Here is a 23,373-nt window from a genome sequence, read left to right on the forward strand (position 1 = left end):
ATTTTTTTATAAATTAAAATCATTTCAACAGTTTCGAAGATGCACTTAACAATCAAGAAATACTCTTTTCTCTCATTATTCATATTTTCTAGAGTTATAGAAATAATGAAGGTCTCAAAACGTTGTAAGACGTTTGAATTTCTTAGTTTTTTAAATCTTTCCAAAGCCAAGGTGACTTGTATTTGTCAGTAGCTATGATCAACTGTAAATGTTCCTGAAGGTTTTATTATCCTAGTGACCACTCAAATTGACCACACATTGCAAAGTCATGACATCGTGAATATGCATTTTTTGTTGTGTCATTAGATTTATTGCAGAATTATTCGAACTTAAAACACAATAAAAACCTCCTTTGTCTTAACTAAATGAAGTAACAGCATCTGTAACTTAAGTGTGGTTGACAAGACTTTTGACATTATATATCTAATCTCGTCTTGATGTGTGCTCTTGTTTTCAGCAACCCAGCCAACCAGGGAGGGAGTCTGCGCGGCACCAAGAAGATGCCGTGTGCAACGGACGAGTACATCGGCCTGTGGCGGAACTATCTCGTGTTTGCCTGTCGCATCGCGCCACCCAGCTGCGGGCTGGTGGCCAGGCCCGTGTCTCCGGACATTCTCAGCGCCTCGCCGGATAGTCTGTCTTCAGAGCGAGCAGATAACAAGGTGGGCCAATGAAAACATAGGGTAGATGGAAGGAACTCTTGTCCAGATTTGGAAGGACACTTACATGTAGATATTGAACATTAATTTTGATGTACATCGAATTTAAAAGTATTTTCGCTTACAGTATTCAATTTTTGGCATTGCTGAACAGCAAGTTGTGCCAACTTCAATGTTTGTTCATTCAGCTTTAATGAAACCATTTGTCGGTACAAAATGATCTCTATTTATGTGATGTCATCTTAAATATAACAGGTCCTATACCTTTTGCAGCTGTAGTAAGAAATAAGAAGTGTATGCTGCCCTGTAGATTAGTGTAGTATTAGTGTAGTCTCATCAGAATTTCATCTATTTCTTTGTAACTGCTACTACAAAATGTACACATCTTACTTTGTTTTGACAATGGACTGTTTCTAACTCCTTGATATTTCTTTGTCCGTGAGTCTTTCAATCAATCCATTTTGTTTCCCCATCCCTCCCAGTTTGTGCCCCCCTCCCCCTCGGGTAGCCACCTGTTCAAACTGCTGGTACCGCTGATCCGGTCGGAGAGCGTTGATGTACAGGGGGCCGTGGTGGCCGGGCTGGGGAGAACCAATGCTCACGTCTTCAGGTAATGCAGAAGCCTCTTATGTCTTAAGTACTGGTTGAGTGGGAAATAGGTGTTAATTTCCTTAAGTTTCCAAAAGGGCTGCTAGGGATTCGAACAAGAACATTTAGATCAGTGTTCTAGCCAGCTTGAAATGTTTATCTGTCATCTCAATTTTGATTGACAGACCTTCCTGTCGAGATGGTTCTTGGGGCATGCTCCCCCAGGAAATTTTGAAATCTTAACCCTCTGAAATGCTATTTCCTGCATTTTGTGGGGAAAATCTTGCTGGTAGATTAAGATTGGGTTGATTACAACTCTTTCAGTGAAAAATTACACAAAATTTTAACTGTTTCTATATCTTTACACACCAATTTTCGGAGGATAAGCTGGCTGGCTGTCTGCTCGGTAGGTTGGACGCACTGTCCAGGCAGGGCCATGATCCGTTGCCTTATCTTCTCAGAGAGTTTAGGAAGGTCACCATAACCCTAACCTTAACTTTTATCTATTTTCCAGAGAGTTGATAGAAGAGATGCACTCCCTGATTAAGGAGGCTCTTGAGAGGAAACAGGAGAACATGCGGCGCCGGCGGAGGCGAGACTGTCTGCGGGTCCAGCTGGGCAGGATCCTGGAGCTGGTCGCAGACAGCGGGGTGTTCTCAGACAGGTAACGTTGCCATGGTTACAATCACCATGGTTACAGTCTCCATGTTAACAGTCTCCGTGGTTATGTTCTTCATGGTTACAATCTTAAAGTTTATAGTGACTGTCTCTATGAGGGTGATGCTTCAGACCTTGAAAACTTACCCTGAAGTGCAAACTTGTTATGTTAACCGTCAATTTATCATACTTCCAATAATATATGGCCATTCTGCAAACAACCCCCAACCAGAGTATTGACATTGGTCTTTTGGCTTCAAAGAGCAAGCTGAAAATCATACCACTATCTCATGAAAACCCCAAGATGGAGAAAGGTCATTTTTACAACTAACTTTTTGAAAAAAATTTGTCCTGACATAGCCATTGCAAAACTGCCAAGATTTCACACAAAGTACTCCGAAGAAAGGCTTTTCAATGTTATAAACATTTTTAGCTCTCTCATCATTTTAGGGTCTAGGGACAGATGCCATCTGTTGCATCTCCCCTTTTGTCTCCATGGGTACTATGTTTATGGTAATAATCTCCAGATATAGTCTCCATGGTTGCTGTCTTCATAGTTATAGTCTTTATAGATATGGTCTCCATCATAATTACAGTGAGATATTCTTGTTCACAATCTGTATGGTACTGTCTCCATAGTTACAGGTGGGTGTTCTCAGACAGGTGCAGTCTTTATGTCTTAGCTCACGTGCATGTGTGAAACATGTCCTTGACTTGGGGATGAGGGCTTTTTCTAGCATTTAACCCTTAAGCTGCCAGGTTTTTTAGCCAAGTAAAAATCAAAAATGTTTGACCCCTGACCTCCCTCACGAAACCCGCGAAACACCCGGCGGCGCTAACTCCCCTAACTTCCCGGCTTCGCGCGCTACACGCACTCAAAGCTGTTTTGTTCTGGGGAATACCCTATCCCGGTTATAACCGGGTCCAGCACACAAGGCATATTTCTGTATCCCTAATTAAGTCGGGACTGGCAGCTTAAGGGTTTTAATATTCCAACATTTAACAATTTTTGTTGTTGTCCTTCCCAGTTGTGCAGGCACACTAGACAAGGACAGTAACATGCTGGTGCCCCTGTTTGTGGAGTACATGGACGGGATGAGGATGTTCCTGGAGTCGGAGGGAGACAAGGACTCGCCCACCCTGCAGGACATCCGGCTGCACTTCAGCGGCTTCGTGCACAAGATGATCCGCTCTATACCAGGTCAGTGGGAGATGGCTGTAGTGGACTAGCAATGCCCCCTATTGACCGAGGGATGCACTACAGTCTTGTTACTGTAACAGTAACTGTTGAAGTTACGTGTTCTGGTTGCAGTTTTACTTAGCTTTGTGCACAGATGATCCGCTCTATGCCAGGTCAGTGGGAGATGGCTGTAGTGGACTAGCAATGCCCCCTATTGACCGAGGGATGCACTACAGTCTTGTTACTGTAACAGTAACTGTTGAAGTTACGTGTTCTGGTTGCAGTTTTACTTAGCTTTGTGCACAGATGATCCGCTCTATGCCAGGTCAGTGGGAGATGGCTGTAGTGGACTAGCAATGCCCCCTATTGACCGAGGGATGCACTACAGTCTTGTTACTGTAACAGTAACTGTTGAAGTTACGTGTTCTGGTTGCAGTTTTACTTAGCTTTGTGCACAGATGATCCGCTCTATGCCAGGTCAGTGGGAGATGGCTGTAGTGGACTAGCAATGCCCCCTATTGACCGAGGGATGCACTACAGTCTTGTTACAGTTACTGTAGTTACCTGTTGTAGTTACAGTTTTACTTTTGGCTTTGTGCACAAGATGATCCGCTCTATACCAGGTCAGTGGGAGATGGCTGTAGTGGACTAGCGATGCCCCCTATTGACCCAGGGCTGCAATACAGTCTTGTTACAGTTACTGTTACAGTTTTACTTTTGGCTTCATGCACAAAATGATCCGCTCTATACCAGGTCAGTGGGAGATGGCTGTAGTGGACCAGCAATGCCCCCTATTGACCCAGGGCTGCAGTACAGTCTTGTTACAGTTACTGTTACAGTTTTACTTTTTGCTTCGTGCACAAAATGATCAGTTCTATACCAGGTCAGTGGGAGATGGACAAGTGAGGCCTCCTACTGATCTAGGGGTGCACTACATTAATGTTATTTTAGATTCATTTATTGTATTGCGGAAAGGAGGTTTTCGCAGTGTTTCATGTTTGTGATTGAAACAATACAATAGCACAGAAACACAAACATACTCTCACTGTGGCATGATTTCGTGGTAGAGAGGCAATGCAAAAAACGTGAAAATAGAACGACCACAAATACTTCCAAGACTCACAGTCACTGTAGTTACATGTACCCTAGCTATCTGCTAGAATTACAGTTTGACTTTTGTTGTCTGTAGTAGACCAACAGCACCCCCTGTTGACTGGGGGCTGCATTGCAGTCTGGGTACTGTTTCTGTAGTTAACTATTAGTAGTTTCCTGTTGTGTGTTATAGTTTGACTTCTCTTGTCTTTAGTGGACCAGCGGCGCCCCCTGTTGACCCAGGAGCTGCGCTACAGCCTGTTCTTTTTACTGGCGAACTGGTGCGGGCGGTTTGGTGTGACGTTCGGCGCTGTTGACAGCACGTTATCCGGTCGCACTGAAGCAAACAAGGACCTCAAACTGTCGTCTTTACAGGTGAGTTAGGCTACAATGTGCTGCATTTACTGTCCTTCTACACTGTGGTATTAAATTTTGTTACTAACAGTAACATTTAGAATTTTAAACATTCAGGTGCTCTGATTGGTCACTTTGTAATTGAATTACATCGGTGACATTTACTTACATGTACTAATTACAAGGAGGATACATGGTGGATACTGTTCCAACTGGGATCGTTCAAATTGACTCTTTAAAAAAAGAGAAAATTTGTACACAATCAGCTGTATTTACTGTCCTTTTACAATTTGATATTAACTCATGTAAGATTGAGAATTGTATAGGCAATCAGGTACTCTGATTGGTTTAGTTTGTAATCAAATTACATTCAGTGACATTTGCATACTAATCACACGGAGGAAACATGGTGGATACTGTCCCAACTGGAATCAGTCCTTTCCTTCTTTCAAAAATTGAATACAGGGCTCTAGCCAGCAACTGTCATTCCGTCACTCGACAGAAATTTGCTGTGTATGAATGATGGAAAATTTCACAACCATTCCTATAACCATGACAAACCAAAATTGCTGACTAAAAATATTTAAATGTAAATATTTGAATAGAATGACAGAAATTTGTACACAACGACGGAATAACTTGATACCCTCCTTGGGACTTTTGGATGGCGGAAAAGAATTAAAAGTTGGCTAGAGCCATGATTGAATGTTACAGATTAAATGTAAATTGCACTTAAGCACCAAAAATGTTGACATTAAAGATTAAAAATATTTTTGCACCCTAAGAAACTGCCAGACGACCTTCCCCTGACAGCGACCTGGGCTCCTCCCGGCCGGTTCTGCAGTCTCGACGAGAGTCTTGAAGACTTTGGGAAGACGTCGTTCAAGGTAACCAGGCGGGGTCCTGGTGGTAACCAGGCGTGGTCCTGGTGGTAACCAGGCGGGGTCCTGGCTGTTGTGGCTGCTTGGTGCTTCTTGGCTGTCTGACTCTCGCACCTTCTTGTCTTTTGCAGGACGACTTGAGCTTTCTTATGTCTTACAGGACGATGGTTGAGGCTTAAAGAGCAGAACTAAGACTGGGCTGGTCCTCTACGACCTTGGGGGTTGGGGAGGGGGGTGGTTGTAGGATTGACTTTTTTGGGTTGAACTGAAACTTGGGTTGATCTGAAAAACATGTAATCTGCTGTTTGATTTCTTCAAACTTTTGAACTTTGTCTGGTGCAGGTACTTTTGAATGAGCCAGGTAATTTTAAACATGACTGAAGCAACCGTCACACAGAGAATGTAACTTGCTCGATGAATCTGTGTGATCTAAAGGATATCTTCGTCCTTTCAATCACTTACTAATAGCAATTTTTAGGCATGCATTCTTTCATGCTCACAGTTCACCAATCCCTTTTCAATGTGTTAGGTTAGATATCAGGTGAAAAAAAATTGGAATACAGCAACCTGGCATTTGATGGTCAACAAATTCAGCCAAAATCATTGATGGTATGATGACAGCTTTACCTGCACCAGACTGCAAGTACATTTTGAAATATACTATGCAGAAAAAGGGATTTTGTAAACTTGATGCCCATTCTTACTGTCTGCATGTGGAGTTGCTTTATATGGCTTTCGCCTCCCTCTCAACGAACTCTTTCTCTCTCATACTTTCCAGGGTTCAGGGTGGCTGAAGACAAACAAACTACTGAACTTGAACAGTTTCTATCCCCTTTTCAATCACACAGCTATCCATTCTGCTTCATACAGCAACGAACTGTCAAGTACGCTCAGCTGTAGAGATATTTGCATTTGACCTTCATGCTGATCATGACCTTCAAACGTAAAAGAACCCAACACACTTATCAAGATGTGTAGGGTCGACCCAATGTGCTTTGGCTATAGCAAGCTGCGTTTCACTGTCAGCTACGGAAAAAGCAGTACGCTTTGTGTCAAGCATTACGTGTTTACGAGTTTGACAGAAGAAGATTGTGTTACACAACAATGACATATACAATGTGTATTACCAGAAATCCTTTCAGTGTAGTGCTCTCATAAAGCACACACAAGTTGTAAAGCACATTGCATCAAACATTCGGCAAAAGAGAACGTAGCAGTCTTTCTGGAAAGTTCTGTCTTTTTGCATTACCAAGAAAATGTCAAGCCATCCTTTGTCGTTCATTGTACTTGTTAAAAAAGAAGGCTTTCAAACTAAATCAAAGCTATATGAGCCTAAATGAAAGCTATGCGCTGTACAAACTCTATCTCTGTCCTTTGATTACAACCACTGAGTAATTATAAAAAATAGCATAATTGTGTAAGCTGGAATATTGATTTAGATAAATTCCTTTCTATTTTGTCCAATCTCAAAAAAAAAAATCTGGTTCTTAAAAAAAAATCTACATGATCACTGATCTTCTTTGTCTCACCAATCAAGCCTACATGAAGATAGACACAATTTAAAGTCTGAAAGTTTTTTCTAAGCCAGGAATTGACCACATCATTGCTGTTCCCTGTAGGCTATGTCAGCGGTGCTGTGCTCAGGGCCGGTGTTTGACAGCACGGCGCTGTCACAAGACGGGTACCTGTACAACTGGCTGGACTCCATACTGGACTGTCAGGATGACAGGGTGAGTTAGAGGAAGTTGGTTACTATCGATGGTTAGTTAGTGACAGTTTGATGTTAGTTAGTTCCTGGTTAGTGCAGGGTAAGTGATAGTTACAACACTGGTCTGAGATAAGTACCTTTCAAACAGATTCTGACAGCTATGTATGTTAACTAGGCAAACCATTTCCAACAAGACAAAGAAAATGGCAGACTTCACCCCTTTTACCATCATAGCCAATGACGTAATCACTCATACTGCTTTGTAGTTAGAAACACACACACACACACACACACACAAACACACACACACACACACACACAAACACACACACACACACACACACAAACACACACACACACACGAGCACACACACACGAACACACACACACACACACACACACACACACACAAACACACACACACAAACACACACACACACACACAGACACACACACACATACAAAGAGCCACAGACTGACAAGCAAACAAACAATACTTCACTTCCTTTTTGAGTGAAGTAACATAAAAGAACCCAACACACATCCACACACCAACACACTTATAGAAGAGTTAACTAGGTAAGCTAGGCTAAATATGCAAGCCGTAGCTAAGTCGCATTGTGTCAGCTAACAAAATGGCATCATGATTATTAAGCTTCATTTTTCGAGGTTTTTGGAAATAAAAAAATTGAATAATATTTTACTACAGATACACATATGTTTAGACAAATGATTCAGATGGTGAGTGTAGAAACAGTTTGCCTACGGATTGCTGGATGGGAGGGGGGTAAAAATGGAGGCATTTTTGACACCAGTTTCTCTGCCACAGGTTCACCAGCTGGGGAGAGAGACCGTTGTCCTTCTGTTGACCTTGAACCCGGAGGTGCCGACGGTGCTGAGCTGGGCCGTGGATCGTTGCTACACGGGGTCACGACTGGTCGCCGCCGGCTGCTTCCACGCGCTCGCAGCCGTGCTGTGTGAAAGGTCAGAACCGATCCTACTACAGGTCTTTTTATCGCCAATGTTGAATTGTAAAGGAAAGAAAGTGATATTGATCCAGTTTAGCTCACTGAAGAGCTATTCTTCAACTAATTGTGACAGAGAAGACAGACACTTTGTACAGAATTTACAGGTTCATTGTACCGGGGAAATTCCCTTAGCTCTTTTCGACAAACACAATGAACAGTGGACCACAGCTTTGCGTCCCGGTAGTGTGCATGTCGGGTGAGCGACACAGCCGGAATCGTACTCACGGCTTCTAGTTCCAGTTACCACTGGACTAAGCATGCTACATTGGCAAAAGAACTAAAAGTAGTGACAAACAAATTTTGTTTGAGGGAGGCCTTTAACTCAGAGAGAAGTCTTTCAATTTTTCCAGTCTGATTGGTAAATACAGGCCCTTTGTTATGCTGTATAACAATCCAAGGGGTTGTCCTGTATATTATAAGACACAAACAAAACTCGTCTGGATATTGTTATGCAAACCGAATGACAGAGGCCATATATATCCGGGCATGTATAAAGCATGGTCGACACAAGAAAGGTTTACCTGGGACCTTCACCTTTGACCTGCACATCACAGTTAGATCCATGAACATGCCTATTGAATTTAATCCCACTTCATGCAGGTGTCTGTAGGTTAAACATCTAGCTGACCTTATTGATAACCTGTCTTGTGTTTTAGAGACTTTGCAGATCCTGAAAATGATCTTTAACCTTTAACCTTCCTTTCTTGTGTTGTGTTGACCTTGCAGAGACTACCCATGTGACATGGTGTCCGTCCTGAACGTGACCCTGTTCAAGACCGGTGACCCCTGTAACGAGATCAGGGACATGGCGCTACAGCTACTACAGGTTCTCGATAACCGCTTCTTCGGCGAACCCGACAACCCCGAGGACCTGTCTGGCAGCACCGTGACCTTGACGGGGTCACATCTCCCGGCCACCTTCACCAAGTCCCAGATGTTTCTGTCCCAGGAGCTCTCCAGACAACACCCGGAGTTCACCATACCCATGTTCTCAGGTCAGAGTTCACTCTCGCTGAAAAGAATGTAGTCAGGTCAGAGTTCAGTCTTCCTCATATGCAGTCAGGTCAGAGTTCACTCTCCCTATCCAGTCAGGTAAAAGTTCATCCAGGCAATGGTGTTAAGTTGACCCTTGATGTGTTTTAGGTCAGAATATCTCCGATTTAGTTCATGCATGACCAACAAGTTAGCAGTTGCTTGAACTTAGTGCATGTTACATAACGGCCGTGCCTTCTTCCTTACAGAGATCAGCCATCGTCTCCACCGCGCGCACCCCGAGGGTCGGCAGGTCATGATGGAGTACCTGTTGCCATGGCTACAGAACCTGGAGCTGGTGGACGAGTTCTTCTCGCCGGCGTCGACCGTGTCGAGCCAGGATCGTCGCGGCGACCGGGTGCTGCGTGGGGAGGGGTGGGGGTCGGTGCAGGCCACCAACATGATCCTCAACAACCTGCTGTATATCACTGCTAAGGTATGGGAGTAGGGTCACTATATGGGAGATGAGGGTTAGGGTTAGGGTAAGGTTTAGGGTTAGGGTAAGGTTTAGGGTTAGGGTTAGGGTTAGGGTTAGGGTAAGGGTTAGGGTTAGGGTTAGGGTAAGGGTTAGGGTTGAAGGTTTAGGGTTAGGGTAAGGTTTAGGGTTAGGGTTAGGGTAAGGGTTAGGGTAAGGTTTAGGGGTAGGGTAAGGGTTAGGGTTAGGGAAGAGGATGCAGGAAACTAGTCTGTGTATCACAACTCTCCCTGTCCAAGGCTCTATGGAGCTCCTACCTGTCTGTGTAACACAGACTCTTACTGTCTAGGGCTCTTTTGAGCTCTCCCCAGTGTTGTTTGTCACAGTGGCTGTTCACCTCTAATACAGGATACTGATTTGAAAATGAGAAGTACCTCCAAATAGTAGCTCATGATTCCTTGTTACTATCAAAATCTGCCCAATGGGAGCTTAGAATTCTCTGTCACTATGGAAACCAGTCATCACAATCTCCAACACCAGATTAAAAGACAGTTCTACATTTGTATGTCTGGCAATAATTTGCTCATGTTAGCACATGATATTGCATAAATCAACAGGCTTTATTAGGATGTCTCCACTTCTCCTGACCTTTAGGCATCAAGCTTCTAGTGGCCTGACCAGTGTAAAAGCTGCCAGAAGTGTGGTTTAGTCAGGCTTGCTAAGGGACAGCCTGACAAAACGCCACAGCAGTGAAATCAAAGTTATCAAAGGTTATCTTTTCTGGATGCTGTTATGTTTTTGTTTGTTTGTTTGTTGTGTAGTATGGAGATGAACACCCGCGTGCTGTGGAACAGTTCTGGGCGACGATGGTCCAACACTGGCCCAACAACCTGCACGTCATCCTGGAGTATCTCATTAACATGGCCGGGATCACCACACAGCCGGACCTACTACCTTATGTAAGAGCGCAGTACTTTCGTTGTTTGATCACAAACTGAGGGCATCCTTTGGGCAGTCGTGCTCATGTTGACAAACTTTCAGCGGTCTTGTTATGCAAAAGGCTGCCTTAAATTCTTGCTGGCGGTTGGTTCTGTAGCAACTTGCTTGAAAATTATATGACATTATGAGAAATGAATTGTTCTCCAACTGAAAAAATGTTACTCATCGGAATTATTGACGAATCCTCAGGCTTCTGAGTATTCAGTTAAGAATTGTGGTCCTTAAGCTTGTGGTAGTAATTCACTTTATATCAGGAAGCCTGTTTATTTCTCACTTGCCTGCCCACTGCATTTGGTTTTATCAGAAAAAAAGAGAAGTCAACCAATATATTGTACATGTAATTGCTGTGCTTAATTGATACATGTGTAGCTATTCCTCGTTACCAGGTGAAAAGAGCAGTGATCTACCTGTGTCGTGCCAAGCCAGACCAGATGGTGGAGGAGCTGATGAACGAGCTACAGGTGGGTCAGGGTCAAAGGTCAGGGGTTATGGTTCAGAGGTCATGGGATAGGGAGGGTAATTTAGCCAGATAAGCTGTAGTTAATACACTTAAATACGAACCGCTTTTTTGAGTACATGGTTACGGTAATTCTCACTAGTACATGTAGGTCAAAGAAAAGTAAATTTTTATTGTATTTTCAAAAGTCCTAGAATGAATAAGAAATAAAAACGATTTGCTAAACACTAAATGATTGGTTGACTGTAATGTTACTCTCCCCTACTACAGTCTGTAGAGATTGTGAACGCGGTGGCAGAGCGAATAGCGGAGCCACCATATTACCGCCTGAGCTGCAGTCGGAAGACATCGTCTGCGAGCACAGGTTCCGCGGGAACGGAGAGTCCCGGGGAGCTGCCCCACGGAGAGCTGGGCGTGGAGAGGGACACGCCCAGTCGGCGCTTCTCTTCTCACTCCATGCACAAAACTGAGGAGGCAACTGGGTAGGAAATTATTTCTTATTATACATTAAATAGACATTAAACATCAAAGACTTAGTCACAATGTATAAGATCTCTAATGAATGCAGAGGTAGAGCATGCTAGACGCTGTTATCATCGTGGTACTTCTGAATCAATATTTGATCTTGAATCTTGAACATGCACCTACATGTAGCTTGGTGCATTTTCAGCTGAAAATTTCAATCAACATTACTGGTATTTTTGTATAGCCTGAAGTCTCATAGTTCTGCCGACCACACTTATTATAAGACTGCCACATTTTTTAAAAAGTGTTATTAACTTATAGCCTTTCTCAAAAATGTCTTGGATACAGAGGTGTGCATACCTCAGGGATTACTGAATAATGATAAATTAGTAAATTCACCATTTTTGAAAAATTATTGTGGCAGTCGACGACGTCAACGTTATATTTAACTTGACAATGTATGTGATAATGGACATGCTTCAAACCAGTGATGTTGGTTCACTTAGAATTGGCTTATGGTAAGTTGTGCTTTATTTGCCATTATTAGGAAAACATGACACAAGAGTACAATGTATATTATTCATCTTCCACAATAACTTGTTGCTTGATTTCTGTTCTTAATCTAAGCTTTTGTTTGTTTGTTAGTGTCAGCAGGTCAGATTCGGTGAGCTCTCACCGCAGCACGGCGTCCCAGGGTTCCATATCATCCTGCATGTCCGCCGCGTCCCACGAGGCGATGATGCGTCAGCAGCCTGCCGCAGAGGCCGACAGGGGTAAGGAACAAGGTCAGTAAAGGCAGTCGCTTGTCTTTAAGTCATTCTTTTCCACTGGATACACGGTTTTTGTTGACTCCGTGTACAGAGTCTTTATTTTCATTACATCTGTTTGTTGATGTTGGTACATTGTGCGTGTCTCTAGATCTTTGAATACAGTGTCAGTGAAGTGGCAGGAAGTGAGTGGAAATATGACTGCAAAGATCATACTTGTCAGAGTGGCAGTGGTAGTACAGTTCAGAGGTGGTAGAACTAGTTGTTATAATCAGACATGACAGCACATGTTCAATGGTTCAGTTGAAGAGGCTACTAATTCTGGGTAGTGTTTTTGATCTATCTGCAATTTAATCAATGTTCCCAGGTCAATGAGCCCCGTTCAAAGTAGCGGTATATTCCCAGACAAAAACTATGCTCAACTCTCCTGCGATTTTGAAACTCGGGTGATGCACATGTTTTGGCGATCAGCAAATATGCCTGAAAGTCGTTGACATTGTGAAGCCAGCTTAACAGAAAGCAAAAAAAATGTATTGCTTGCCAGTTAAGTGAAGTGCATATTCCTGACAGTTTCATACATGATATTGTGAAAGAAATATTACTTTACATGTGCTTATTATTCCACAAGTCTATCCAAGCGTAATTCCTCCCGAGTGAAAAATTTTCTTCCTTCTTCAGTAGGGAACTTGTATGCCCAGTGGAAGTCGCTGTTTGACGGTGGCGGCGGTCCCCTGCCCCTCCCCATGCCGGAGAATGGCGGGTACTACTGTCCGCTGTCGGAGTACCTACGGGAAACGGCTACAGTGCCGGTCGGACTTAGCAGGTGATACTTCCCTCCAAACATTGTTTTTCTTGTATCAGCTGTTTATATAGCATTTTTCCTCGATATTTAATTTCGTTTGCCTGTTTTTTTTAATTATCGCACAAATGTGACTGAGCACTATATGAAGAAGGTAGCTGAAAGGTAGCCACAGTATTGACAGGGAAAAAAACTACATGGTTAGGGAGTAAAAAACTTGTATAAACCATTCTGATAAATTTATTCATAATTTTCTTAACCTTGTTTTGACCTTGTTTCAGGTGTAACCTGGGTGTTGTCCTGCTGGCTGAACTGGTGCTGGACAGAGTTCAGGTGGAGTGGACTGTCCACTTACCACTCATGCTGCACACACTGTTCCTGGGTAAGTCTACAGCAAATCAGCATCTCAGGAAGTCAGATGATAGACTAAGTGAGATGAGGAGTAATGGATTCTTCACTCTGTGAAATTGTATAACTTATGATATTATATTGGTGGGGATTTATTAAATGAATAAATAAATAAATAAATAAGAGTATCCCTTCATTGTCTCCACTAAAATTGGCCAGAGCGATGTGAGAGCGCCGAATTCCCTAAAAACCTGCTCAAATGGAATCTCTACAGCGACCCTTCGGCGTTTAGAATCGATGTTGTTATGATTTGTTGATCTTTCTTTGTTTCTTTTACACAAAACTCTCTCAAGTTCAGGGGCATTTGCATTGAAATGTGTGTGTTTCGGGTTGGTATGACAAAAATGAAATACAACACAGTGTATTCCGCATCACCCTCGGTCCCAGCCCTCCTGCCGGTCGGATCGCCCTCCGGTCTACGGCCATCGGGTGATGCTATCCGCAGTTGGGCTGGTACCTCGGGTGATACAGAATACAACATGTTGTACTCTATATGTATTGATAACCCCTCTGTAAGGAAGTTCTTGGCTAATCCTGTTTCTCCTTCCACAGGATTAGACCATTCCCGTACCATGGTGCACGAACACTGTAAGAAGTTACTGCTCAACCTGCTGATTGTGCTGTCCTCTCACAACGACTACCTGAGCGTGGCGCGGACCCTGCTGACCAATCGCATCCTCAGCCAGATCCACTGTCTGTCTGTCCTACCACCGCTGGCCAAGGACTACAACTTCATTGGTAGGCAGCAACAACCATTTAAAGGAGTCCTAAACTCCAGAGGGGGGAATTTTTTTTTCAAGAGATAATCATTTTAGGAAGTAAAAATGAATACTTATTACACTGACTGTATACGATAAACTACTCACTAGTCCTGTGCGCATCAAAAAGCATTGAGTATTCTACTAAATTCCCCAGATATGATCCTGTATTTTCTATTTAATTACATTAAACAACCTCAGCCTATGCCTGAATACAATGTACCTGACAAGGCCTGATAAAAGTTAGGTTACACAAATAATGTCAGGGGGGTTAAGAAAAATTTGTCTTGTTATGTGTTCCTTTATATCTTATTAACAACTGGCCTCCTTATTGTGCTTAACCCCCTCATTCATGCCAAAAATATTCATGATGAACGAAGTGAGTATATGTATAGGGAATACATGGGTAGGGTCTGCATGGGTTTAGTGAGTTACATATTATTTTACAAAACACACCTTGACACAATGTGTAATTCACCACAAGTGGAATTCTGTAAAAAGTCGTCTGATTATGTATTCATTGATACATAATCTAGTGGAAAATAACACTCTCTTATAGAGTTTAAGACTCCTTTAACCATCATAGAGTACTGAGTACAGTAGGGGCATCCTTATTAGTTCAGTTAGCTTTAAACAATGCTTGAAGTTAGATGTGCAAAGGTTTAATGTGTGACAGGTACATTGTAGTTAAGTGTAATAAAGCCAGCTCCTGCCCCGCCTTGTGCCTGCAAAGCGGGTGTATTACAATGAAGAGCGGTTACACCAGTTATACAGATACACATACAGAACCTGTTGTGTTACACCTAAGGGTGGTTATACCGGCTATACAGATACAGATACAGCGAGGTTTCTGTTGAACTCTACATAATTCATATCTTTGACATGATTTTGCAGGAAGATTCTTGCAGGTACATGTAAATGTGAGCCTTCCGATTAGTGGTATGCTGCATTGGCATCATGTTCAACTTCATTGCAATTTATTGTTACTCAGAGATTTCATAACGGTAATGTTTTTTATGGCAAAACCTTTTTTTGAAATACAGATGACGGAAAGATATTGTTGACTTTATCACACATATTGACATAATTTTAGCAGACATTAATAAGACTAGATTAAACCTGTCAGGCATATGCACACACACATCATACATGTACACTCAGGTAGTAGATTTAACTAGAGTTCCACGACCTCATACCTTGCGTTGTATGGTCTAAACATGCCTATCCCTTCCCCTACAGCAGACCCATATGTCGGTGACTCCGCCCTCCCCACGCCGGCGTCGGACTCCGGGATGAGCAGCAGCAGCCCATCCTCCAGCGTCATAAGCGGCCGCAGCGCCACGCCCCCGCCCCCCGCAGACTCCAACATGGTGGACGTCAACACGCTCTCCGAGGTGGATGAAAGCGCCAAGGCTCTCATTGAGTTCATCACCACAAGGTATATTCAAATTTAGTACCTTTGTACATAAAATGTGAATCACCTGTTTATGGTCAAATCAATGAAAAACTATCAATCGAGGTTTAACCTTCAGCCAGCTAAGGTAACCATTTGGCATCAAATTTGTATTGTTTATGGGTTCAAGCAGCAGGGAGAAGGTTATCCTCAAACTGCATACAGGCCAGGGCTGTCTCCAGGACCCATCTCGCTGTTCCATGACAGAAATTTGAGAAAAAGTTTGACCCTGTCCTTCAACTTTATGACATGAAATAGATGACTGTATTTTTGTTTGCGTAAAATGACAGAATTAACTGATGTACATGCATGTAAACCGACAATATGGGCTCACAAAAAAAAAGTGGGACAGAAAGAAATTGAAAGGTGAAGACAGCTCTGATGTAGGCAGCATCAAATATTTAAACAAGTTCTCTGCAGGTGGACAGTCACCAATGCACAGGTTTTCTTCACAGTGAGATAAAGTAGCATCCAGGAGCGCCTGTTCCAGATTGTAAATAATATTTTATCCATGGGACCACATGATCACCCTTCTATGAAGACTCCAAATTTATGAGGACTGTAGAAGAAATGTGTGGCATATTTTGCTGTGACGATTTCTGATCTTGTAAAATAATCATGTTTTAATCCTTATTTTGCCCTGGGGCATAGAGTAATCTGTTAGACTGTTATCTGTATCTGTATCAGATTCTGTATAGCTGGTATAACTGCCTTCAGCATAACAAACCAGCTTTGCAAGAAGGCGGTGCGGCAGCAGCTGGTTATATTACATTGAACAACATGTCACACCTAACTTATAGCTGCAAGTGTTGTTTAAAGCTATTTAGTGAGTGTGATTAAGAAGTAAACTCTATTTTCATCCCCCCAGATCGTGCCGGCCACTGTGGTGCTATGAGGACCTAACGTCGCGCCAGTTCACCATCCGCAGCGCCGAGCAGATGTGCACGTTCCTGCGCCACGTGGTCCGGATCTTCAGCGAATCGCTGCCCGGATCTCACCTGCAGGAGCGATGGGGTCAGATCGCACTCCACATGGCGCTGTCGTGTTCATCACGACACTACGCTGGCAGGTCTTTCCAGGTGAGGATGTTTGTTTGTTTGTTTGTTTATTTATTTGGTGCAGTTAGGACATGGTGCTATCCTGTTCCTCGTAACACTTGTTTTCTGCTGCATTTTTGTATATTCAGTTCTTTAACCAGCGTTGCTCTTATACCACGAGTTCAAAGATGTCATATCTCCGGGAAATATTTAGAGTTTCTTGTATGACATAGTCTTTAAATTGTAGTTAATCAATTATGAAAAAGAAGGCTTTGATTAGTATTACATGTGTCCATTAATCACTTCTTTGTTGATTAATTCCCTTAGCGATAAACATGACTTAGCATATGGAAAAATATGAAAACACAGCGAATAAAAAAAAAATAGTAGCCTCTGCCATTGGCATTGACCCCATGACCTGGAATGTCGTGTCAGCTGTCATACAAGCTTGACAATGGACTAAATCTACCACCTCTGAGCTCTATTGCCTGTAACTCCGGCAACCCTGTGGCAAGATGTCACCCTGTGGCAAGATGTGGCCATATGTGTTTAGCATATGGAAATACAGAAGCACAGACAATTAGACATGTCAATAAAAAGAATTAACAGATATGAAAAGTTCAGCAATGAAATTCTGTGACCCTAACCTTTACCTTTGCTTTGCAGATGTTCCGAGCGCTTCAGGTTTCTGTGACCTCTAACCTCCTGTGCGACATCCTGGCGCGGTTGGTAGAGACGGTTGCGGACCCTGGCGAGGACATGCAGGGTTACGTCACCGAGATCCTCCTGACTCTAGAGTCCCTTCTCGACAAGATCGCCCCGGAGGCGTGCCCGCCAGACTACGGCGCTCATGACCGGCTGCGCGCCAGTTCGGAGTCGATCTCCAGCTTGCACTCCACGCCGAACCTGCACCGGACCAGCATGTGCAGCATCCCAGGACGGCCAAACAGTGCCACGTACACGCACCACCGCTCCGCATCCATGTCAAAGGTCAAGCTGCATCTTGCCTCACCCATTGAAAAGCCTGGTAGGTTCCTCATGTTGTAGGTTATGTTTTTTTTCTAACATGCTTGTTGCTGTAGCTCGTTATACACAATGTAGAACTTGATTCTTATGGAACTTTTGGATTTTTATGGCGTCATCCTTTTTGAGTGGCTACTAGAAGCTACTGGACAAGAGATCTCGAGATCACGGGTTCGATTCCTGGCATCCCTGGTTAGACGTTGTGTCATTAGGAAAGGCACTTTACACCACTTTCCTCACTTCACCCAGGTGTAAAAATGGGTAGCTAACTTTGGTTGGGGAGGTAAAAGGTGATGGAAGAAGAGGGATGGGCTCGGTCTTCTAATATTGTGCCCTTTACACATTGGATTGAAACAACCCACAGCCTCTAGAGTCTCAAAAAAAAGCTATCGAGCTACTGTAGAGTTCACCTTTTATCTTTTAATGGAATATGTTGAATTTGGCCTATCCTCTTCCCACTTAAACGTTAAACAACATCCTATGAAATTAAGGAACTTTGAAATCGAATGTAGTCCTATTGTTTTGACAGTCCTTATTCATAATGTCTGCAATAGGTTACTCTTTGTTGTTGTCTCAGATCACCATAGTAACCGTATGTTGGTGGAGACACGTACGCAGAGCTACAACACACTGCCGCGGTCCCGCAGCACGCAGTCGATGAAGTCGGCCGCAGACAAGTTTGACACGCGACACAACTTGTTGAGTCAGCTGTTCTGGGTCTGCGTGTCTCTACTTGAGTCGGACTACGACCACGAGTTCTTACTGGCGCTCAAACTTATGGACAGGGTGAGTCGTGATTTCTGTATCTGTATTTATGTCATACCTGGGCCGCGAAAACGTTTGATACAGGTGTTCCGCATTGTGTGATAATTTTCCATATCACACAGGGTTCTATTTTTATCACACGGGCTTCCATAGAATATTTAGAATGTATTTCGAGTGCGCCGGTTGTGCCGCTGTCGAAAAATCAAATGCCGGATTCGGAGGTTGGAATCAACGTTGTTATCATTTCTTTCACAAAACTCCCTCAACTTCTGGTGCATTTCGCATACACTGTGTTGTATTCTTTCCCTATATATAGCTGGTGTAACCTCCATTTGGTGTAGCACACCAGCTTCGGTAATAGTGACGAAACGAAGAAGAAAACAAGAATTGAACAGGGAAAACTGAACTAGATTGTATGCTGCTATAAATTAAACTGTAAGCAATACAGATTTGATTTGATTTGATTTCAGTGTTGTTGTTTATTTAAAAACGGAAAAAAAGAACAGCCAGAGCTACCCAACTAGTTGAAGGCTATTAAAAAGGGTTAGCCCTAATAGTGCTAGCTCTCAAATCATCAAGAAAATGCTCAAAATCTGGCACCTAATGAATGTAGAAATATCTTGAGTTCAGGATTGCAAATCTTAGCTTGAGCAGTTACTGTATATTATTGCATTTAATCCCTACCGTCACATATAAAGTAAACTTTGGTGATAAAATTACTTGCAGCTACGTTTATGATGGTAAGACATTCTTGATCAGATATTAACTTAAAGATACATAACACAAAAGTTACTCAAACAATTTTTTGGAAAGGTACAAAACTCATTCAGTTGTTTTAGAAACATTGGCTGCCATTGAGTGAGTGAGTGAGTGAGTCTATTGCGTAGAGTGTTCCAATAACACAGTTGACTTAATCTCCAAGCAGATCTATAGGTTGCTAAGACCGTATTAAACTGGCAGAGGAAGTATGTTGGATTGCTATACAAGCTCCTTCTTCCAGTTGGAAAACCCTCTTTGCAATCCATTGGGCCTGCTTGGAGACTACAGTTGACTAGCATCCTGTACAGACTATGGCTTTTTTTGGCACAGCCACTCTGAAAGCCTGCGCAGGGGCTACAGTTGATTATGCTTGCTAATTACACTGGTTGATTTTGATTGACCCGTTCTCTGAGGTAAAATTACACACAGGTAAACACATCTTTCCTTGGTGCTGAACACTAGGCTATTATGCCATTTTCTGTCCTAGGTGCTGAACACTGGGTTATTGTGCCATTTTGTTATAACTATGTATTTTGTGTTGTAGCTTCAGCATGAGATGTTGACTTTGTTGATTTTTGTATTTATTTATTTATTTGTTTGTTTACTTGTGCTCCAGCTGCTGAATGAGCTGCCCCTGGACAGGTCGGACTGTGTGGACGAGGTCAACAGGGTCAGGAACAAACTCAAGTGGTCAAACTTCCCTGGCATGCAGATGCTGCTCTTCAAGGTAAAAAACAAACATTCGGCAAACAAATAAATGCAAACACTCTCACATGCTCCTACATCATTTGTGTACTTGGAGTAGAATATAATTTTATTCAATATTCTACATTGAAGGTCTAAAGTTATGCCATTCTCCACACACGCTATGATCTTATTGAACAATGATCTCAAGTTACCATGATCAGTAGGGGTCCATCGCAGTGTAAGTGGTTCGAAACCTTGCAGTCCTACATATTTGTATATGACTACACTTTAGGGGATCACTCTCAGAGGGGAAATATTCATGTTTTTGAGTTTTCAGTGAAACAAGGGGGTAGAGGACAGAACACAAGTTTTTGTGGTGGTTTTAAGTTTGCAGTAAGGAGGTCACTGCAAAAGCCATGAACAAAAAACCACTGAAAATATTCCCCTTTTACAATATTGTCATTAACGTTACCTGTGTTAGTGTCCAATTGCAGTCGCTCCGAATCCCTGTAATGAAGCTTGCCGATGGTAATAAGCTTCTCACAATTCAGCTCTTGGCTGCGACCCGAGAGCATTTGACCCAACCATTACCATACATGTAACACACACAATGCTGTTTCTAGATCACTGTCTCTGCTATTTACTGCAGGATTTTATGTCCCTGATGTCAGACCTGTTTGTGTTTATTGTTTATGTTTACCGTCTCCAGGGTTTTACCTCCCCGCTGACCACAGAGCTGACCCTCCAGATGGTGGCCAAACTGACCGTGTTCTCCACCCTGCCGGTCGTTGACCCCTCCGAGGCCGCAGGTTAGGATATGTTGCAATATTTCTTTTATGGTCTCATTCATGTGTTAGTCTGCGTGTCTACTCTAAAAGAATCTCTGCCTGAAAAATAAACGCATGGATGTGTGACTGTTTATATCGGTGGGAAATTCTGTTTTAGCCAGCCCGACTGATCTCAAGGGTCAAAGTGATGAAAGCTTGTTTGCACCTGAAGAAACTAGCAGGTTAACTTAGGCAGCCATGCACAGTCCTAGATCCTGCGATCTAAGTGATGCGGTCATACGTTTGCAGCTGGAAAGTGCCTTTGGTGGGGTATCAATAAGTGCACTTTAATTGCCATAAACAGGAATTGAATGCTTTATGGTAGTTGGCAATTTTGTTACAATTAGGGTAAATGTGCTCAATATAGAATGTATAACATATTTGACCTCATATGATAGAGGAGTATCATTTTGTACCTTAGCCCTAATGCCAAGTTACACTTCATGACACATCCTTAGTATCAAATTGAAATGTAGGGCTTTGAATGCCTTTGAATGCCGATTCAGAAAACGGCTTTTGAAGTAAGTCTGTTTCATTATATAATTGATTCTGTCCCTTAACCCTCATCATGCCAAGTTGCCAGGCTGAGCTTGATGCTAGAGGTTGATGTTGGCAGCCTGTGGGTTAACAGATATATATTTTTTCATCCAGGTTTTCCCCTGAACGTCCTTGCACTGATGCCATACCTGATTAACCACTACGACAGTCCGGACAAGTTCTGTACGGAGTGTGCTGAGAACATTGCAGAGGTGAGACTACAGTAGACAACTGTTACACTAGAAGTCGCATTTCAGTTTACCACAGTCTTGTAAAATTTTGTTGATTTTTGTCTGCCCTGTATGATTTCTCAAGTTTGTTTAGAGAAGAGTAAGAAACTCAGGTAAATAATATCTAAAAACAAATCAATCTCTACAACTGGATAAGATTCTGACTTTATTTTTCAAGTGACATCCACCACTCTCCTTCAGCAGCACTAGAATGAACTGGCAGATTATATCAATACTACATGTAGCACCACCGTTTTTTTTCTCAGTCACATCTCATTTACTGGTGTAGACTTGTTCTGCAAGTTTTTTCTTACTAGTGATGCTAAAGAAGAGTCAGTCAAAATATCAGCAAGTAATTGCTATTATCTTGTCCAGTTCTAGAGATTGATTTGTCTTGCATAATGATTGCTGATTTCTTTTCTCAGAGATGAAAAAGACTTCAAGCAGCATAACCTTGGCACACATCATGAAATGATGACTGTTTGTTTATCTGTTTATTTGTTTTTCTCAGGTTTGTTTAAAGAATAGTAAGAAGCTCCACAACTTGCCCACATCATGACTGTTTGTTTATCTGTTTATTTGTTTTCCTCAGGTTTGTTTAGAGAAGAGTAAGAAGCTACACAACCTTGCCCACATTATGACTATTTATTTATAGATTTGTATATTTGTTTTCCTCAGGTTTGTTTAGAGAAGAGTAAGAAGCTCCACAACCTCACCCACGTCATGACTGTTTGTTTATCTGTTTATTTGTTTTCCTCAGGTTTGTTTAGAGAAGAGTAAGAAGCTCCACAACTTGCCCATATCACGACTGTTTGTTTATCTGTTTATTTGTTTTCCTCAGGTTTGTTTAGAGAAGAGTAAGAAGCTCCACAACCTTGCCCACATCATGAGCCTGTACAGTAACCACACGTTCGGGAAGCCGTGTAAGTCCTGGGTGTCGGCCGTGTGTAAGTACCTCCACGACGCCTACTCCGACATCAGCCTCACCCTCCTCACCTTCCTGGTGGAGATCCTGGAGAAGGGCATGCTGGGTACCCAGCAGGCCGTGCTGCAGCTGCTCTACAGCCTGCTGCACCAGGTGGACCTCGGCACCGCCCCGATTCACCAGATGAATGCCGACCTACTGCGCATCATCGCCAAATATGTACAGGTAACAACATCTTATGATAGAAGCTCTTGATTGTTATAGTTGTTATCTTTTCCATAATTGCCGTGGGTTCTTACGTGCTTAAGGTGTGGCTCTTCTGAAACATGGCACCTCCATTTAATGTCCTATCTGAGGGACGTCCCTAAACAAGCTAGGTACTCATTTTCATCTGAGTGAAAGTCAGGAAAGTCGTGTTACGGCTTTTTCCTAAGTCAATTTTATACGTTAACTTTTGTGGCTTGTCATTGCAAATGTTTCAAACCTGTAGCATAATACTGTGAGTATTCTGGAATCTCAGTTTGAAGCTGTAATTGCCTTCATGATCATGATCATGATCAGGCCTTGCTTAGTTTTGGCTCTTTATGAATTATGTTACATTGTAATTGTACTGTAAATTTGGTGTAGAATCTTTGTATGTTTTACCTCAGTCTGTGAAGTTAGTCTGCTTGTATTGTTAATGTTGTGTGTCCGTAGTTTGCCCGGGTCGAAGTTAGTTCCTAGGCTGTTTTTTTCCCAATGAACTATAGGATTGGGATATGAAAGAGGAGCATTTTTGTCAAAAAATTTACAAAAACTCAAGATATTTCACGAGATACTGTACTGGTATGATATCTTCGATTTCTTTTTTAAATTAGATTAGTAGTCAGAGTAATCACTTTGT

At 42.5% G+C, this 23,373-nt stretch overlaps 1 protein-coding gene across 1 annotated transcript in view; it reads left to right on the top strand.

Annotated features, from left to right (window-relative positions):
- The window catches only part of LOC136437551 (protein furry homolog-like), a 58,860-nt gene that overhangs the window by 17,824 nt on the left and 17,663 nt on the right, over nt 1-23,373 (top strand). The window contains exons 22-46 of the mRNA XM_066432167.1: nt 458-662; nt 1,142-1,269; nt 1,762-1,911; nt 2,933-3,105; nt 4,391-4,551; nt 5,316-5,417; nt 7,031-7,141; nt 7,949-8,103; nt 8,874-9,142; nt 9,389-9,615; nt 10,416-10,553; nt 10,980-11,054; nt 11,321-11,532; nt 12,161-12,300; nt 12,961-13,105; nt 13,363-13,463; nt 14,042-14,227; nt 15,487-15,685; nt 16,569-16,779; nt 17,404-17,764; nt 18,338-18,546; nt 19,901-20,011; nt 20,681-20,780; nt 21,450-21,547; nt 22,407-22,715. Of these exons, the coding sequence (XP_066288264.1) occupies nt 458-662; nt 1,142-1,269; nt 1,762-1,911; nt 2,933-3,105; nt 4,391-4,551; nt 5,316-5,417; nt 7,031-7,141; nt 7,949-8,103; nt 8,874-9,142; nt 9,389-9,615; nt 10,416-10,553; nt 10,980-11,054; nt 11,321-11,532; nt 12,161-12,300; nt 12,961-13,105; nt 13,363-13,463; nt 14,042-14,227; nt 15,487-15,685; nt 16,569-16,779; nt 17,404-17,764; nt 18,338-18,546; nt 19,901-20,011; nt 20,681-20,780; nt 21,450-21,547; nt 22,407-22,715 (4,276 nt within the window). The remainder of the gene's footprint in view (nt 1-457; nt 663-1,141; nt 1,270-1,761; nt 1,912-2,932; nt 3,106-4,390; nt 4,552-5,315; nt 5,418-7,030; nt 7,142-7,948; nt 8,104-8,873; nt 9,143-9,388; nt 9,616-10,415; nt 10,554-10,979; nt 11,055-11,320; nt 11,533-12,160; nt 12,301-12,960; nt 13,106-13,362; nt 13,464-14,041; nt 14,228-15,486; nt 15,686-16,568; nt 16,780-17,403; nt 17,765-18,337; nt 18,547-19,900; nt 20,012-20,680; nt 20,781-21,449; nt 21,548-22,406; nt 22,716-23,373) is intronic.

Source organism: Branchiostoma lanceolatum, chromosome 6 (genome assembly GCF_035083965.1).
Source record: "Branchiostoma lanceolatum isolate klBraLanc5 chromosome 6, klBraLanc5.hap2, whole genome shotgun sequence".
NCBI classification, from domain to species: domain Eukaryota; kingdom Metazoa; phylum Chordata; class Leptocardii; order Amphioxiformes; family Branchiostomatidae; genus Branchiostoma; species Branchiostoma lanceolatum.